Source organism: Solanum lycopersicum, chromosome 12 (genome assembly GCF_036512215.1).
Source record: "Solanum lycopersicum chromosome 12, SLM_r2.1".
Classification (NCBI taxonomy): Eukaryota; Viridiplantae; Streptophyta; class Magnoliopsida; order Solanales; family Solanaceae; genus Solanum; species Solanum lycopersicum.
The window spans coordinates 66,362,907-66,381,074 of record NC_090811.1 but is presented as its reverse complement, the minus strand read 5'-3'; the positions used below and the strand labels follow the sequence as shown (position 1 = coordinate 66,381,074).

At 35.3% G+C, this 18,168-nt stretch overlaps 1 protein-coding gene across 1 annotated transcript; it reads left to right on the top strand.

Moving 5' to 3' along the window:
• The first annotated feature begins 577 nt into the window (after window positions 1–577).
• On the top strand, window positions 578–16,617 carry LOC101268171 (exocyst complex component SEC3A). Its single transcript, XM_004252732.5, has 25 exons — window positions 578–871; window positions 4,066–4,136; window positions 4,924–5,004; window positions 5,087–5,154; window positions 5,250–5,352; window positions 6,008–6,156; window positions 6,837–6,954; window positions 7,377–7,481; window positions 7,967–8,068; window positions 8,158–8,295; window positions 8,864–8,992; window positions 9,086–9,166; window positions 9,252–9,326; window positions 11,435–11,608; window positions 11,742–11,895; window positions 11,972–12,036; window positions 12,729–12,899; window positions 12,980–13,059; window positions 14,286–14,367; window positions 14,729–14,826; window positions 14,914–15,022; window positions 15,148–15,216; window positions 15,662–15,727; window positions 15,828–15,917; window positions 16,258–16,617. The coding sequence occupies exons 1-25, from the start codon at window positions 694–696 to the stop codon at window positions 16,366–16,368; spliced, it is 2,667 nt and encodes an 888-aa protein (XP_004252780.1). The 5' UTR covers window positions 578–693; the 3' UTR covers window positions 16,369–16,617.
• Window positions 16,618–18,168: the final 1,551 nt, after the last annotated feature.

Genomic DNA, 18,168 nt, shown 5'->3' with positions numbered 1-18,168 from the left:
TAAATTTAACTAAATCAATTTTCCAAAAAAATAAGATATTATTTTAGTTCCAAATTTCTCCGTCCTAATAGTAATAAACGCTTCAAAATGTTAGATATTATATAAAAAAAATAATATATTATCCAATACTCATAATTTAAATAAACAATTAAATTAAAGACAAATAACGGAAATCACATACATTTGAGGCAAAATTATCATTTGTTATTTATAAGTTTATAATATTACAGAAATTTCGTAAATTGATACAATAATAAAAGCTCTGATGCGTGATATATTAATTATTAAGTATGGTACAACAATATGATGTACATTTTATACCTGATACAATAATATAATGCGCGAGATATATTAATCGAATGCACAAAAATGAGATATTTTGTAGATTTATAAAACTAATAGGGATAATGGTAATAAGATAATTAAATGTGAGATTTCTATCATTTTCTAAATAAAATGCCTACAAACTAACTCGTACACTATAATATTAAAAAAAAATTCGTTTAAATTTGACTCAACCCGACTTTTTTTTTTTCCAATAAAATTAAAAGAAGTTGAATAAGAAAAGGTTTGGACTATTATATTATTACATTTTTTCCTTAGAAAAAGGGAGTCTACAACTTTTCAAAGCTGTAAAACTGTTGTTACAAGTAAAATAGGAAATCTGAAATTGAGCTTCAGAGAAGAGCAAAAATGGCGAAATCGAGTGCGGATGATGAGGAGTTGAGGAGAGCTTGTGAAGCAGCGTTAGAAAGTACTAAGCAGAAGATCGTGATGTCAATCAGAGTTGCTAAGAGTCGTGGGATCTGGGCGAAAACTGGAAAACTGGGTCGTAGTCATACTGCTAAGCCAAGAGTTATCGCCATTTCAAGTATGTAACCTATGTAGATTTAGTTTTGAATAGATAGTTTATTTTTAGTTATTTGATGAAATGTAGAGGAAAGTTAAGTTGAGTGATTGTGTTGTTTATATGCTGCGTGATCTGTTTTAATTTGATGAATGATTTGAGTTTGGAAATGAGTTTAGTAAGAGTTTAGCTAGCTTAGGTGTGTTTAGGGATGTATGATAAAATTGGAACAATATAGAGAAAGGTACTGTGTGCGTGAAGGCGTTAGGTAGCTTAGGGAAGTTAGACTTGTTGTGATGGTAAATTGTTTTAGAGGAAGGGGAAGAGTAATCATGAGTTTGCGGAGTTTGAGTCAATGAGGAAACAAAAGTCTGAAATGACACTTTTGAGTCCTGCTAGGCGGTTTTGGGGTTGTTCGGTTTTTAATTGAAAAAGAAAAAGAAATTAGACTTGTTGTGATGGTAAATTGTTTTTAGAGGAAGGGGAAGAGTAATCATGAGTTTGCGGAGTTTGAGTCAATGAGGAAACAAAAGTCTGAAATGACACTTTTGACTCCTGCTAGGCGGTTTTGGGGTTGTTCGGTTTTTAATTGAAAAAGAAAAAGAAATTAGACTTGTTGTGATGGTAAATTGTTTTTAGAGGAAGGGGAAGAGTAATCATGAGGATGTGGAGTTTGAGTCAATGAGGAAACAAAAGTCTGAAATGACACTTTTGACTCCTGCTAGGCGGTTTTGGGGTTGTTCGGTTTTTAATTGAAAAAGAAAAAGAAATTAGACTTGTTGTGATGGTAAATTGTTTTTAGAGGAAGGGGAAGAGTAATCATGAGGATGTGGAGTTTGAGTCAATGAGGAAACAAAAGTCTGAAATGACACTTTTGACTCCTGCTAGGCGGTTTTGGGGTTGTTCGGTTTTTAATTGAAAAAGAAAAAGAAATTAGACTTGTTGTGATGGTAAATTGTTTTTAGAGGAAGGGGAAGAGTAATCATGAGGATGTGGAGTTTGAGTCAATGAGGAAACAAAAGTCTGAAATGACACTTTTGACTCCTGCTAGGCGGTTTTGGGGTTGTTCGGTTTTTAATTGAAAAAGAAAAAGAAATTAGACTTGTTGTGATGGTAAATTGTTTTAGAGGAAGGGGAAGAGTAATCATGAGGTTGCGGAGTTTGAGTCAATGAGGAAACAAAAGTCTTAAATGACATTTTTGACTCCTGCTAGGCGGTTTTGGGGTTGTTCGGTTTTTAATTGAAAAAGAAAAAGAAAAAGGAATGTGCTTTGGTGTTTGAATTGCGGATTACTGAGGGAGGAACGTTGAAAGGACTGTTTAGTTCCTATGGGGACTTGTGGGGGAGAAGTAAGAACAAAAAAGAAAAAGGAGAAACCTGTGAGGTTAGGATTTCTAGCTACAAAGAGAGCAAAGTCCCCTTTTTGGCACTTGGGTAGGAGGATTTGGAAGGTAGGTTTTTTACCATGTTAGAAAAAAAAAGATGAAATAAAAATAAGGAGACCTTCTTGAGCTCATTTCTTGTGGGAAAAGCAACTATTTGGCTTTTGGTTGAAGGGTTTACCATATTAATGAAAAAGGAAAGGATCAACTATTGTTGTACTAATTTGTCTTGCCAAAAAGAATTGAGCAAAGTCTGAGTACAAAGCGCCATTTAATGGAAGTAACATATGCCATTCTGGTAAGAGTAAGCTAACTAATGATGCCAATATGAGCTTATAGTTGGTGCTAGATATCTTCATTTTTAATCATAATTCTTCTAGTATGTCCACACAGCTACACTCTCAAAGTATTTGTGAAATTAGGTATTAGGCCTAACTCACACCCCAAAAGCTAGCTCAAAGGGAGGAGAATTGCCTAAACCTTATAAGGAGTTCACCCATCTCATTAACCACCGATGTGGGACTTTTAGGTCTTAGGCCTAACTCATACCCCAAAAACCAGCTCAAAGGGAGGAGGATTGCCCAAACCTTATAAGGAGTCCACCCATTCCATTAACCACTGATGTGGGACTTTTGTCATTCTTTAACAATATTTAGTCTAGGTCCTTCTCTGCTTGAACCCTTTTGACTCGAGGGTTTATCTAAACCTCCATCCTTGCATCAACTCCATCGAGTCTTGTCAATCAGTACGGTTTCATTCACAAATTACATACACCATGACACCTTGGATGTACCACATCAAGTCATCCATCACCAAGGCCAATAGAAACGGGCTAAAAGACAATTCCTGATGCAACTCCATCATGAATGGGAAGTGCTTCGGCCTTTGAGTCTCCTCGTCTCCTCCCCATTGCCTTACCTTGGTCTTGGTTCCATCTTACATGTCCTTAGTTGCCCTAGTATAAGCCACATGTACACCTCTAGCCTCCAAGATCTCCATAGAATCTCCTTAGGACTTTGTCATAAGCATTCTCTAGATCAATGAACACAATATATAAGTCCCTCTTCCTCTCTTTATACTGCCCCACCAGTCTCCTCACAAGGTGGATTACTTCTGTAATAGATTGCCCCAGCATGAATCCGAACTAATTCTCAGAAAAGTTGGCCCCAACACCACCTTCTGAAAAACAAGAAGGATTAAGGGAAAAATGAGTCGTTAGTAAATTTATTATCAATAAATGGAAACATGCCATGGATTTTTACTATGGGCCAGAGTACTGGTTGGTAGGAACCACATTGTCCAAAAGAGGGGTGAAAACCTTACACTATGTTTGAAGGTACAGAAAGTGGAATAATCAGTGCAGTGGAATCCCAAAAAAAGGAAAAATGAAGGAAGAAAAGGCCATTGGATACCCAAATATCTTCAGGAGTTGTACGAAAGGAGAATTGTATCTCTTTCACATTCTCTCCGGCCATTCCAAACAATTTGAAAGAAATGATCACTTCCCAACTTAGGGAATTAAGTGTAAAGTTTTATTTAATTTAATTACTCTTTATGGTAAGAGGTTGTTCATGAAAGATGAGCTTATTTTGACAAACACCTTCAGAGTTCTGGAGTAACGGTCTAATTGAGTGAGAAGCTCTTCCTTTATCCAAGATTTTTGACGTAAATATTGTCAGTGAAGTCCTCTAATAATTGTGCCATTTTAACAAATAATGTTCACCTCACAAAATGGAACTGGGTTGTATGTACTTTCAGTTTTTCCTTTTCTTTTTAAATTGGCTCAGAGTTGGTCATTCTGGTTGTTCCCTCTATCATGATGCATGGTTTGTGCAGCAAAAGCAAAAGGTCAACGAACTAAAGCTTTTCTCCATGTGTTAAAATATTCCACTGGAGGAGTTCTTGAGGTAAATACTTCTGATTTATTCTCTTTACTAATTTTTTTCCTTCTGGTCAGACACTAATCTTAGAACTTATAACCAGATAATAGTGTAGTTGTCCACCCACGTGAATACGAACCTTTGACTTCATTATGGGTTATCAAAAGGACAAAAATGAAGCTATGACTTCAGTGTTACGAAAATGCTCATAATCTAACATGACAGTTTCTGTACTCAACCTTTATAATGTGCATGATGAAGCTACAATGATATATAATACTGGTCAGAAGTATTTATGTTACTGAATTGTCATAGACATAACCAATCTTATGGAAGGCAAAACTGAAGCATAACCAAGATGCTTGGTGGTAGCCAAGGTTGAACATTACTCCTGATGCTTTATTTTCAGGCAATCAGTTCCTTGTTTTTATCTTTGGACTTTGAAGTTACTACTAATTGGGGAAGGGGGTAACTCAGTCTTGTCAAGAATAGTCACCCTAATTTGTAGCAGATGATTAGCTAAATTTTCCCTTCCATCTCGTTTTACTCCTGTTCTTCCATCATTTTCTTTACTGTAAACATATATAATTAGTTACAAGAAATTTTGAGAAGTAGCTACTTGACACCCTGAGCAATTTGCTTTCTGAACATTGTTTGAGCACCTTACCTAGTGCATTCACATTTTAAAACATTCCAAAAGAACCAAATCGGATCTCCCAAAATCAACATATTAGACTAGCGAGTTCCATTTAAAGCAAATTCGGGTCGAAATGTCATGTTTTCGCTAATAATTCTGTTCTGCTCTCACATGTAGCCTGCAAAATTATACAAGCTTAAGCATCTATCGAAGGTGGAGGTTGTAACTAATGATCCAAGTGGTTGTACATTTATGCTGGTAATTCTACTGAAGTACTGTATTGTCCTTACTCCTATACTAGAGATATATGGATCTTATTCTGAAGGATTTTTTCATGAAGGGATTTGATAATCTCAGAAGTCAAAGTGTCGCTCCTCCTCAGTGGACAATGCGTAATGTTGATGATAGGTTTATTTCAATTTTTTTTGCCTATTTATCTGAATTCTTATGCCAACATGATTTTTTCCCCTTTTGTCGATGAACTTTTTCCTTGATTGTTGTAGGAACCGTGTATTGCTTTGCATTTTGAACATCTGTAAAGATGTTTTGGGTCGTCTCCCCAAGGTTGTTGGCATTGATGTGGTGGAGATGGCTCTTTGGGCAAAGGTGCATATAATAGTTCTGCAACTTGCTTTGAAATTCATAACAGCACATCTGTAGGCCGCGTCTCTGTAAAGTGTTGCTTCATTCTGTTTCTTATTCAAGATGAATTTTTCTGCCCTTGAGCTTGCATCATCATCATGATAATGCAAAAAGTCATGAGAATTAAATTGTTCACCTACATCTCCTCTTTTCTTTAGTTAAATTGTCTTTGAAAAAGGATATGGTCTATTTTTTGTGTATAGACAAACAATAATTTTATTAATGTGGAAATACTTCCAAACACAAGCTGTGTACCAAATTCCTTTCAATTAATATGGGAATACTCACACATAACAAAAAGTAGAGAACCTACACAAAACTTTGGTTCTCTACAGAAGATACCAATCATCTGTTATGAAAGGGACCTCATGGTTGCACCAAAACTAGAAAAACCTTGGAAGAGCATAACTTTTCAGAGAAAAAAGGCCCTTCGAGAAGACTTTATACACACTGCTCAGTGAACACGTGCTTTCGTTAATTCGGAATACATATTCGTTTGCGTCTAGTTGCTTTTATATATTTCTTTGGAGGGTCTATGAATATAGATTCCCCAGCTCATAGGAACTAAAATGAAATTTGGTGCTTTATGCAATTCTAATCTATATAAATCTATTTGTAGGAAAATACTCCAACATTTACCAAGCAACATACTAATCTCCAAGATGGGCCTGTCAGTGCTGCTGTGGAAGAACGTGAGATGAAAGTAACTGTTGAAAGGGAACTTGTGTCTCAAGCGGAGGAAGAAGACATGGAGGCTCTTTTAGGCACGTATGTGACCTCTTTTTCTCTCTTGTTTTGACATTTGATTATCTCATCTTTGGCTCGAAATGTAAGCTGCTTATGTCTGCATTAACAAACCATCCTTTGGCACAATTGTGAGAGCAATAGCATAATAATGGCTAAATGTCTCCTACAGTAATGATATGGTGCTTTAGGACTGTTAACAACTGTAAGAATGGCCTATTTCATGCGGACTCGGTATAAGAAGTGTTTTAGAGAGTGAAAAGCATAAAAAGAAGGTTTGTTGGAGGCTTAAGCAATAATGTAGAAGCTAAGGGTATGCCCCTTCAATTGAAGTGTGCAACTCAAAGAAAATACAAATTTCTTTGTACCCCCCTAAAAAGAAGAAAAAACTTAAAACCAAATCCAGATATTACGTAAAAATAAACTAGTACGTATAATTAGTTAATGCCAAGTTTGATCCCTAAACTGGGACTGAAGACACTGACAAGTCATTGAGAACCCGTGCTGGTTATCTGTGTTGGAGAACACCAAGCAGTAGATAGCAGCAGTGATAGACCTTACCTTTTTTTTCCATTGTTAGTTGTTCTCTAGTTCGAGGTTTACTAGTTAGTTTAATTGTAGTTGTTCTTCGTTTCCAAGTCCCTGATTTATCTGGGTAACATTTTGGTTCCTTGTCCTGATTGTGTTTTTCCAACTTCCTACAGTTATGTAATGGGAATTGGTGAAGCTGAGGCATTCTCAGAGCGGTTAAAGCGAGAGGTTCAAGCTCTGGAAGCTGCAAATGTGCATGCCATTTTGGAGAACGAGCCATTAATTGATGAGGTGACTGGTCAATATTTTTGTAAAAAGTTCCTATTATTTTGATACCTGTGTTAGAGGAGCTTTTGGTTATATTTTTTTCCATGATCTGCTGCTGATGTTGTTTTTGGAACAACCAATAGCCTTCTACTTGAATAGGCTATGCAGCTCTTGCATTGTTAAGCTTTTTTTGTGCCAATTGTAGTTAACACCAAACTTTGTCTGTCCCCTCATATTCAGCTTTTCTTCCAAATCCTCCAATTTTCTATATGCATATTCGTAGATAGAACTTCGCATAGGAGCGGGGGTTTTACCCTTGTGCGCATCCAAAGGGTAGCGGCTGCGGGTTTCCCTTTGTCATCAAAAAAAATAAATTCGTGGATATACATTATTGCCTTCTCAGATTAGGGGAGAATGTTTTTGCCTTTGAAATAATTGTCCTGCAGGTCTTGCAAGGGCTTGAAGCAGCCACCAGCTGTGTTGAAGATATGGATGAATGGTTGGGCATCTTCAACTTAAAGCTAAGACACATGAGAGAAGACATTGAATCGGTAGGAATCTCGGCATTTCACTTTTGTAGTTTATTATCTAGTATTAGCAGTAAGGAGATATGTTTTGCCTTACTCAGTCCGCTGGTTTTGTATGTGTATTTTATTATAATGTGATCTGCCTATGCCTGCTCTTTACTTGTGAATATCTTGAATGTGAAAATTAGTTTTGTGTCCTAGTCGTTGGAGCATCTATCTGATATGTAGTTTTTCTTTCCACTACAATGACCAATGGATAAACCTAGATAATATCATTTCTTTCCTGACATGAACCAAATTTGGTTATCTAGAAGTCTGATCTGTCTTTATATATGCTTCCAGGGAAAAAGGATGATAGTTCTATATTTGCATGGTTATAGTTGCTGTAAGACTGAGTTTGTTACATAACATATGCACAATTCGAATATTGAATTGCATTAGAATTTTGACAGCCTATTATTAGAATGCATTTCCTTTGCTAGTGCACTGCTAATCCTTTCTCTATGCAGATAGAGAGCCGCAACAACAAGCTGGAAATGCAGTCAGTTAACAACAAAGCATTGATTGAGGAACTTGATAAGCTTCTTGAGAGATTGCGTATACCCTCTGAGGTCTCTCTCTCTATCTGTCTGTATCTGAGCTTGTTAATGGACACTCAGAAATAAACTAATGTTTTTACTTGATCATTCTTGTTTTGTAGTATGCAGCATCTTTAACTGGCGGTTCATTTGATGAGGCAAGAATGCTTCAAAACATTGAGGCATGCGAGTGGTTAACTAATGCTTTACTTGGTCTTGAAGCTCCTAATTTGGATCCTGGCTATGCAAACATGAGAGCTGTATGTCCACTTGCTCGTTTCTTTCTTTCTGATTCTTTTAGTTATTTCTTCATCAGTGCTGTGCTTCATCATGTAGGGTAGAAAATTTTAATATAGGTGGTAGAAAATTTTAATATAGGTGATCATACATATTTGAAGCATAGCACAATTTTTTGCCTGATCAGATCTTGGATAACTGTTGTTTCTCAGTTGATTGGGGAAATAAAAAATGGTTGAATTATTGCAAATACATGGTACTTGCTGTATCATGTGATGTGACTGGCCTTGATGAGCCTTGGCTTTATAAATGGATGGGGAACTCGTCCTTTCTCTTTTATTCTACCACCTAATTCTTATTGATAAGCTTCTTGTTTGTTCTTTGGGGGCTTATGATCTATTACTTTATATGGATGATAAGTATATAAATTGTATTATTACATCTTATGTGCTTGTTTTCCAATTGAAGTGAAACCAATTAATCCTGCCTTGCAGATAAACTATTTCTCATTGGCAGTGGATGTTTCTCTAATTTGCGTGTGTAAGTGTGAACTCACTTTAACTTGTGAAAATATTTTTGAATCTCTTGTAGGTAAAGGAGAAACGAGCAGAGCTTGACAAGTTAAAAACGACGTTTGTTCGAAGAGCATCTGAGTTCTTGAGAAACTATTTTACCAGTTTGGTGGATTTTATGATAAGTGATAAGAGTTATTTTTCTCAGGTATTCTTCCGCTGGCACTTCTACTTTTTACTCAATTGTCATCTTTCTTTTGTAAATAGTTACTATAGACAGCTGATAACATGAATTAAACAGCGAGGGCAATTGAAGAGGCCCGACCATGCTGATCTGAGATACAAGTGCAGGACATATGCTCGTCTTTTGCAACATCTGAAGGTCAGACTGATACAATTTCTTGGTTAACTTTCTATTATTTATTTTAGTAGTTTCTTATGTCTTTTTTGCTATCCTTTATTTACAGAGTCTTGACAAGAATTGCTTGGGCTCCTTAAGAAAAGCTTATTGTACATCCCTTAATTTGCTTTTGCGCCGGGAGGTCAGAAAAGTTATTGATATCAATCCAATTGTCTTTTCATGTCTTTCAATAACTACTTTTATTTCCTTCTTCTTGCTGAGTAGGTTGCTTAGATTCCGTTATATGTAACCACATCGTATGTGCACTTCTAAACTATTTGAATATCTGTTTTCTTCATGTCAAACCTTCAGTCCTTTGCATCAAAGAGCTGCCTAGTTAACCTGCTTTTGGACAAGTTTAATCTACTTGTAACCTACGTTCATAGCTAGACAGTTCTTGGGATATATTGTAAAAGAGGTGCAGACTTCTCTAAAAATGAGACTGAAGTGCAGGCTGTTCACTATAAGCAATAAAAAGCTGTATATAAAATGAAGTGGCAGCAGTAGAAAACCAGATAGAAGAAAATGAGAAGATGGGAAGAGGGGAATCCAAATTCCAACTCTTTTCAAGGGATCAATACAACACTAGCCACTCAAAGACATTGATTTATAATTAGACTCAGAACTTTTAGTATACATACAAACTGGATGTGCAAGGAAAAATGAATAGGACTCTGGGAGATCAATTTTGGAGAAAAGAATTACTTCACGTACAAGTAGCTTGGAGGCCTAGTCTAGAGGACTTCGACCAAGTTTACTTGATGCAAGAAAATCTCAGCACTTGGGAATTAAAGGCAACTGGACTGCAATCCTCTTATAAAGGTCCTGAAATAAACTGAACTAGCTAAGTTCTAGAATACTTAGACCTATGAACACACTTAAAAGGATAAAGCAATTATCAGCTGCCTTCTCACTCAAAAGAGACATAGATCAAAACAGCTACCAAAGACATTATTTGGTGGACCAAACAATGTTCTTGCATGTTCTGTGGTCATAGGCTTTACAGTTGGCTAGCTGGCCCAGACACCAAAAGAATCTTCATATTGGGCAGCCAGAAGTCCAGAACTTAGAGTGTGCATTTTGCCAACAGTTTTCTTCTTTTCTGCCTGTGAGAAGAAATTAAGGGTGAAGCAGGGTTAATCATCTAAGAGTGACCTAACTAGTAAAGATTGAAAAACATATTTGCATTATCATTGATGGCTGTCTATTTTATTTTTTTTCATTTGTGTGTATCTCTGGATGCCCTTGCTACGAGTCTCATAGAAATTTCAGTTAACCTATAAGAAAAAGCTGAACCATACTCCCTGCTCTATTCAGCAAGACAATACACTCCCACTCAGACACACATTGAACTCAATGCCAAATTGCAATTTTCGATGTTCGAAAAAAAGGAGAAAAGAAGAATTACTAAATGTATAGCTTGATTGTTTCCCTCAAGTTGTTAGGGTTTACAAATAATGTTTACAGATGTTTTAGAATAGGAAAGAATCATATTTACAGGCATAATATCATCCCAATGATAAGTACTCGACTACTTGTCCACATTGATATAATGATATGCATATTAGTTTCTAACCTACAACTTCAATTGCGAGATATTCACAAGTATCTTGACAATCCTATTCAAGTTGAAAAAGACATATCGTAGGCTGCAACTCCTTGTTTGTTGCAAATATAATCAATCTTTAAACTCTAGCTGGTTTTGTAAGCATATCTGTTAACTAGTGGAGATTTTAATGAGTAAGTAGCAGATCTCTCCTTATTCTGTGAGGAGAGTAAATAGTGAATGTAAGAGGGGGATAATGAGGAGAGTAATACATCAATTGGTGGCTGATATTTATGTGTTAGTAGAGACTAGTTGATTCATAATTCCCCTTAAAAAAATCATCCTAGTTGATTCCTAAATGTTGTGTACAATCAAAACACAGTTGGAATGAGAGAAACTGAGATATGCAAGATGAAATTGCTCAAAGGAGAATGTATTGAGAATTGAATCTTGTAAGCCATCTTGGCTAATAGATGTATGTGGTTTGCATTGCTTCTTCTGTTGGTTTTTATCTGCATTGGTGTACCTCCTAATATTTTGTATGTTCTGATGTAATATTCCTATTTATTTACCATGCCTTGTGATTCTCCTTGGACCAAACTTCAGAGTTGAAAATGGAAAAAGTATAGGGATCATAATATATTCTTAGTGAAGAACAGTTCGAGTTTGAAGTAATGATTCCTTAAGTATGCCATACTTTGCAGGCTCGTGAGTTCGCAAATGAGCTTCGTGCCAGTACAAAGGCGTCAAGAAATCCAACTGTATGGCTTGAAGGTTCGGTTGGTTCGAATCAAAATATGAATAGTGCAGACACTTCAACAGTTTCGGATGCATATGCGAAAATGCTGACAATATTTATCCCTCTACTTGTGGATGAGGTGCTCCTCTACTTCTTCTCTCTCTGGAATATATTTTATATAATGGGTTAATGTTGCTCTTCATAAAACTTAATTGGTTAATGTTGCTTTCACTCCTCATATCAAGTTTTTTGTTTCTTTTTTCTAAATGCAGAGTTCTTTCTTTGCTCACTTTATGTGCTTTGAAGTTCCTGCACTCGTTCCACCAGGAGGTCTTGCTAATGGCAATAAAAGTGCTCATGATGAGGATGATGCAAACTATGATGATTTGGGTATTATGGATATTGATGAAACTGACAACAAAGCTGGTACTGCTTTGTCCTTTTTCCTTCCCTTGCCTAGCCTGATTAATGGTCAATTAAGGCTACTTTTCACATCTTGCAGGTAAAAACACTGGTGAGCTAGAGGCACTGAACGAATCACTTCATGATTTACTTGATGGAATACAAGTAATGACACATTTCATTCTTACAATATCCTTGTTATTTGATTATAATCACAATAATGTGTTAACTTGAAGTGAAAATATGGCCCTACGGGAATCAAGCTGGCTTCTGTTAGTATTAGATTGAGATGCTAAATAAAATACAGATCTTAGTTGTAGGTGTGTTTAAAGTTGGTGATTCTTCTTCTGTGAGCTATGTGATCTACATGATCAATGTTCACACCTTCATGCTTGATTGTTTATCTGGTACAATTTGTAGTGTTATCAACGAATTCCTGCTATAACTGTACTCATCCCGGTAGAGTTCAAACTTTTACTAAGACAGAAGTCGGAACCAGAACACTGGTTTTGCATTGTTCTGCAGACAGCTTCATAATATTTCATTTCTGTAATCAAAATGCCTATTAACCTCAGCTGTTATGTACAAATTGGTGGATCTTTATGATGCACCACCGTTGCTAGTTGTGTTCTGTAGAACCAACCCTTGATAAGGGATTCATTGCTTTCTGGAAATATTTTATTTTTCCTTGTCATGAGGAGCTAGTGCTGGATGTTTTCAAGCAAGTTTTACCTATCTCTATGGTTCTTATAGCTTAGTTTCTCTTTTGCGGATCAAATTTCTTTGTAGTTTCGGAGTTTTGTTGTCTCAATATTCTGTTCGAACATCTGAAAAAACTCTCTTCTTTTCACGTGTAGGAAGACTTCTATGCGGTAGTGGATTGGGCATACAAGATTGATCCTTTGCGCTGCATATCAATGCATGGAATTACAGAACGTTATATTTCAGGTCAGAAGGCTGATGCTGCAGGATTTGTGCGCATCTTGCTTGATGACTTGGAATCTAGAATTTCAATGCAGTTCAGTCGGGTGAGTTCTTGTCATAATATATGCTTTTGGAACTCATAAATGATGATGTTTACTTTCTTTTCTGTTTGTTTCAATTGCAGTTTGTTGACGAAGCATGTCATCAAATTGAAAGAAATGAGCGAAATGTTCGGCAGTTGGGAGTCTTGTCATATATACCAAGGTGGAATGAGTTTCATATGCCTTTAGTTTTGTATACTTGCCTTAACTGTTGGAACGGGTTTTCTGTCAAATATGTAGTTAAATGGTTCAACTTGTGGGATCTGAATAGTGCTTGACATACTTGGGGTCGTTTGGTAGAGTGTATAAAAGTAATGCTAAATATAGTGTATTAGCAATACTGTCATTAGTAATTTTTGCATTAGTTATACTTGCATTAGTTGTACATACATTATTTCTTATGCATTGTTTGGTTTGGTGTATTAAAATTAACATGTATTGTACAAAAATATCCTTCACATTATGGTGAAAAAGATGAAAAAGTGTTTTTGAGGGGTGTTTGTATCTTTTAAGTGCTAATGCATGCATTAAATCCCTTTGCATTACTAATACCTAGAAATCCATGGTATTAGTAATGCACTCTCCAATACACAATAGAGTGTATTAGTTATACATAGCATGAAAAAGGGTACCAAACAAGGTACTACTAATACACAGTTAGCAAGCATTATTTTTGTTAATATACTCTATCAAACGATTCCTTGGGGTGTAAAGTTATTGATTAAGCATGTAAATTTGGTGTCAGGAGGATTTGCTTAACTAGTGGCATTGCAGTTACAGCTTTTGTCTTCTTTCTTTAATCTTACCCTCCTAGTTTATGTGGTCTGATATTCTGATCAGTAGTGCATTTAGACATGCTAGAATATAGGCGCTTATATCACATTTTCTTTACTGAAGAATTGACCTTCATTAACACTGAGAATGGCATGGGTTTGTTTCTTGGGAACATTCTTTCCCCCAGTTTGAAAAAGAGAGTGATTTCTCAATTTTCATACTGTAATTGTTACTACCAAGAAAATTACTGCTTTTGCTTGAAGAAATCAATTGCTCCAACTTTTTAACTTACAGTTTGCTCAGCTGTTTTTATTTCTATTATTAACCCAATAAATTTCTTTTCAGTTAGACAGTGCCAGTTTTAAATTATTAACCCACTCATATGCTTTCACACTCGTTCCATCTCTGTATTACCTCTGTTATGATTAATTAGCTTCTTTTTTACCTTTTGCTGTGTGCTTCCTCTAACAACTTTTCAATTGAAGAAATCTGTAGCTACTGGGCATCTTATTGTAATTGTACTTCAAAATCTGATTTGCTACTTATTTTCCCTTCGGACTGCTGCAAATTGATCTTTTTGTCTTGAATAATCAGCTATTTTATTTGGTATTGTAGATTTGCCACGCTTGCAACCCGTATGGAGCAGTATATCCAAGGACAATCAAGGGATTTGGTTGACCAGGCGTACGCTAAGTTTGTGAGTGTTTTTATCTCTGACGCGTTTCTTAATAAACGAGTGTGAAGAACTATTAATATGTGAAATTACGACTGCTAAAGATTTTAAAATGGCTCAATATTGATTGGTTTTGTTTTCCTTTTTTGTTTTCTTGGTGTTAGTATAGCAGTTGATAATTCTATTATTTGCTCTTTTGATATTCTATAACTCACATCATGCAAAAGTGGATATAGAGGGAAAAAGCAAAATAAAAATTAGGAAATACCTATACAATTCTTTTCTCCTCTCTGTGTGATGATTTTAATACACTTTGTTGTCGTCAGATAATACTTTTCTCCTTATGTAATGTTGTGGCGTGGCTGTTTCTGACATTGTTTGGCAGGTCACTACAATGTTCCTTACTTTGGATAAAATTGCTAAAGCAGACCCAAAATATGAAGACATTATGCTTTTAGAAAACTATGCAGCATTCCAGAATAGGTATTGTTCTAATGTTACTTCCAGAGCTCTATAACATATTCTATTCCGTCAAATCAGTTTGAGTGCTGATGGGAAGCAGTTGTGCAGTCTTTATGACCTGGCTAATATGGTGCCAACATTAGCAAAATTCTATCATGAAGCCAGTGAATCTTATGAACAAGCTTGCACACGCCATATCAATGTGATTATATTCTATGTAAGCTTCCCTATATCTTGCTTCTTTATTTTGTAATGGTTTCTTTGTTGCTTTTATTGTTACTAGTACTTCTTAAGGTCCAAATCTTTCTGATGATATACCTTTAAAACCTGTACTTCCGACAGCAATTTGAGCGACTTTTTCAGTTTGTTCGAAGAATCGAGGATTTGATGTACACAATCCCGCCTGAAGAGGTTAGGTTATATTTTTTTTTTCATCTAAGCTTCTCCTCTGTTACAGCATTTATTGTCGGCTCTCCTCTTAAGGATATCTTAATTTTCCTTGTATGAGGACAATATTGCTTGTTAATTAGTTTCCTGCTTTGTTATTAAGTTGATGCAAATTTGAACCACTACATGACATTAAATTACTAACACTGGAATAAAGTTGTAATCTCTTTGGCAGATGGAACTTTAGGTTTGCATTACCGACATTTTAAGTTGACACTGAGCAAAAATTTGGTTCCCTTATTTGTAGCTCAGTTGTTCCCTTTCCTCTTTTTGAAGTAACAAAAAATTGTTTTGTCCCATAATTTGTACTTGCTTGAGGTTTCTGTCAACTTAAATGCAAATGTTTCTTATTTGACTGCTTCAATAGATCATCAGCTGCTAATGATCTATGTCATTTTAAATATTTTAGATTCCCTTCCAACTTGGGCTGTCAAAGATGGATCTTCGGAAGGTGGTAAAATCCAGTTTATCTGGGGTAAGTCTGTCAATGTCCTCAATTGATCTTCTATTTTTTTTAAACCTAAAAATGTCTTACATTTCTGGGTCTGATAAATATTCAAACTTTGCTTCTTTAGGCGGATAAGTCCATCAGTGCAATGTATAAGAGATTGCAGAAAAACTTGACCTCAGAGGAGTTGCTGCCTTCATTATGGGATAAATGCAAGGTATATCTAGCAAAATAGGGTATTGAAAGTAATCACTTGAAAATCTCAATAAGAAATAAATTATACGTTGCCTAGTCGGACCACGTTGTAAAACTGTTGAGACAATTCCGGGAAATTCTGTGGCCATTGCCTTGTCCAAGTTCTCTTATTAAAGAACTCAGTCCTCGCTATGTGATGAGATGGACAGTGAACTGGACAATGGATAGAATAGCGCCATTTTGAGTTGCTTTAAAATTTCTTTGTGCCTAGACTTTTGTTGGTCCCTTCGAATATTGATCTCATCTTCCCTTGGTTCATTTTTCGTATAGCAAATTTACCTACAACATTCATATTCTTGCAGAAAGAGTTCTTGGACAAGTACGAAAGTTTTGCTCAGCTTGTAGCCAAGATATACCCCAGCGAGAACGTCCCATCTGTTTCAGAAATGCGCGATCTTTTGGCAGCCATGTAAAGAAGCTTTTTGTGAGTTCGATTCTAGTTTTAGTTGTTAGGAAAAGTGTGTTGTAGAGTATGTCTTCTGTTGTCTATTTGTTTTCTGTAGAGCATTTGCCTGTATCGTCCTCGCGCCTTTTTTGTTTTCTTTTAAAGCTATTGTATGAGTTGTCTAAGTTCTTATTTTCAAGTGTAACTGTGGAGGAAGAAGTTTTTATGTTACTACATATCAATTCATCTGTTAGTTATTAAAGAAGTGTTTTCACTAGTTATGCCTTGAAATATTTTGTTGTTTTTTGAATTCCTACCTACAAATATAGGGTTATGTAGATAGGCATGTCATAGTCCATGGTTATTAACAAAGATCGTGGTGGAGTAACAAGTATATTTTGGGTTTGAGTTTTGAATATGGAATCACGAAAATGTTTTATTCTTCAATGTGAGACTTGTCTATGTGAATTCGAATTAATCGAGCTTCAAAACAGATATGCAACACTGCTTTGTTTGTTTGATTGTGATGGGGTGCTGACTACTACTCCATCCGCTATTCAGATTCGAGTCTTGGGTATTGACTATCAAGTCATTTTTTGATAGGGAGTGGTTTATTCTTCAAAGTAAGATATTTGGGTGTGAATTTAGATTAATCGGGCCTCAAAACGGATATTGAACACAAGTATATTTTATTGCGGTGGAATGTGAAGTAGTCTTTCATCCTTAATCAGATATCTCAGATTCGAGTCTTGAGTGTTAAATCATCTTTGAATGATGGAGGAGTGTTTTATTCTTCAAAGTAAGATTTTTTTATGCGAATTTAAATTAATCGAACCTCAAAATGAATATCGGCAAAAGAAACAAAGTCATAGTTCACAGATGGAAATGCAATGATTAGTGCCTCTTGTGTTTCACCTTAATAGGCAATTGTAGAATTTTCTAACTCCTCACCTGGCAGCTCATGTATGGTTTGGAGATTCGAAAAAAATATTTATTCACCCACGATATTTATTGACATGCGATATTATATATTTACTTTATTGCAATTTATATGAAAGTGTTTGATATTTGGCATGGAGTTATAAAATTAAGAAAGATTTATTATAATTATGGTCTAATATGAGTCATTAATATTTGTATTACTTTATTAAAAATATAGTGAAAAATTTTAAGTAGTGAAAAATTTAAAGTTAATTGCTACAAAATATAGAATAATATCATTCTTTTGTGAAATAATTCAGAATGTGAAAGGTACTGGTAGTGATAAAAGATGGTTCAAATTTGGTAAAATAAAAAAGTTATAATTATTTTTACCTTTTTTGAGGATTTGTAATGATGTATTCCACTTGGAAAATTTCTTGAAAAAGAAATAATTGCTTGGTTAATTAAACAATGTACTCTATGTGTCAAAAATATAGCATAGAAATTAAAATTGTAGAAGGATAATATAATAGGATAAATCTAGTGATAAAATAATATTCTTTTCATTTTATTTTATATGAGATATTTAATATAAAATTTAAAAATATATTGCAGTAGATGAGACTGTTCATTCCTTAATCAGAGGTGTCTAAGTTCAATCTCTTTTTTGTAGGAATTAGGAAGCGTTTCCTCCTAAATGGAGCCCTATGCAGCGGAAATATAAAATAACCGGGATCCAATACGCATACTATGTACATAACGAAAAACACAAAAAAAATGTAGTTATGACTTATTAACGCGGTTAAAAAATTGTCATTCTGCATATATCGAGCATCGAATAAAAAACTAAAAGAAAAAAACGCTTGTATTCATTGATAGAAGAAAAGATTCAAATGTATGTAGTTGT

What these genes read in the sequence shown, in the direction of transcription:
- LOC101268171 (XM_004252732.5), top strand. Translation starts at nt 694, where the DNA reads ATGGCGAAATCGAGTGCGGATGATGAGGAGTTGAGGAGAGCTTGTGAA. An exon ending in GATTGCGTATACCCTCTGAG is followed by an intron (nt 8,069 to 8,157) that starts GTCTCTCTCTCT and finishes CTTGTTTTGTAG; the next exon opens with TATGCAGCATCTTTAACTGG. An exon ending in CATTATGGGATAAATGCAAG is followed by an intron (nt 15,918 to 16,257) that starts GTATATCTAGCA and finishes ATATTCTTGCAG; the next exon opens with AAAGAGTTCTTGGACAAGTA.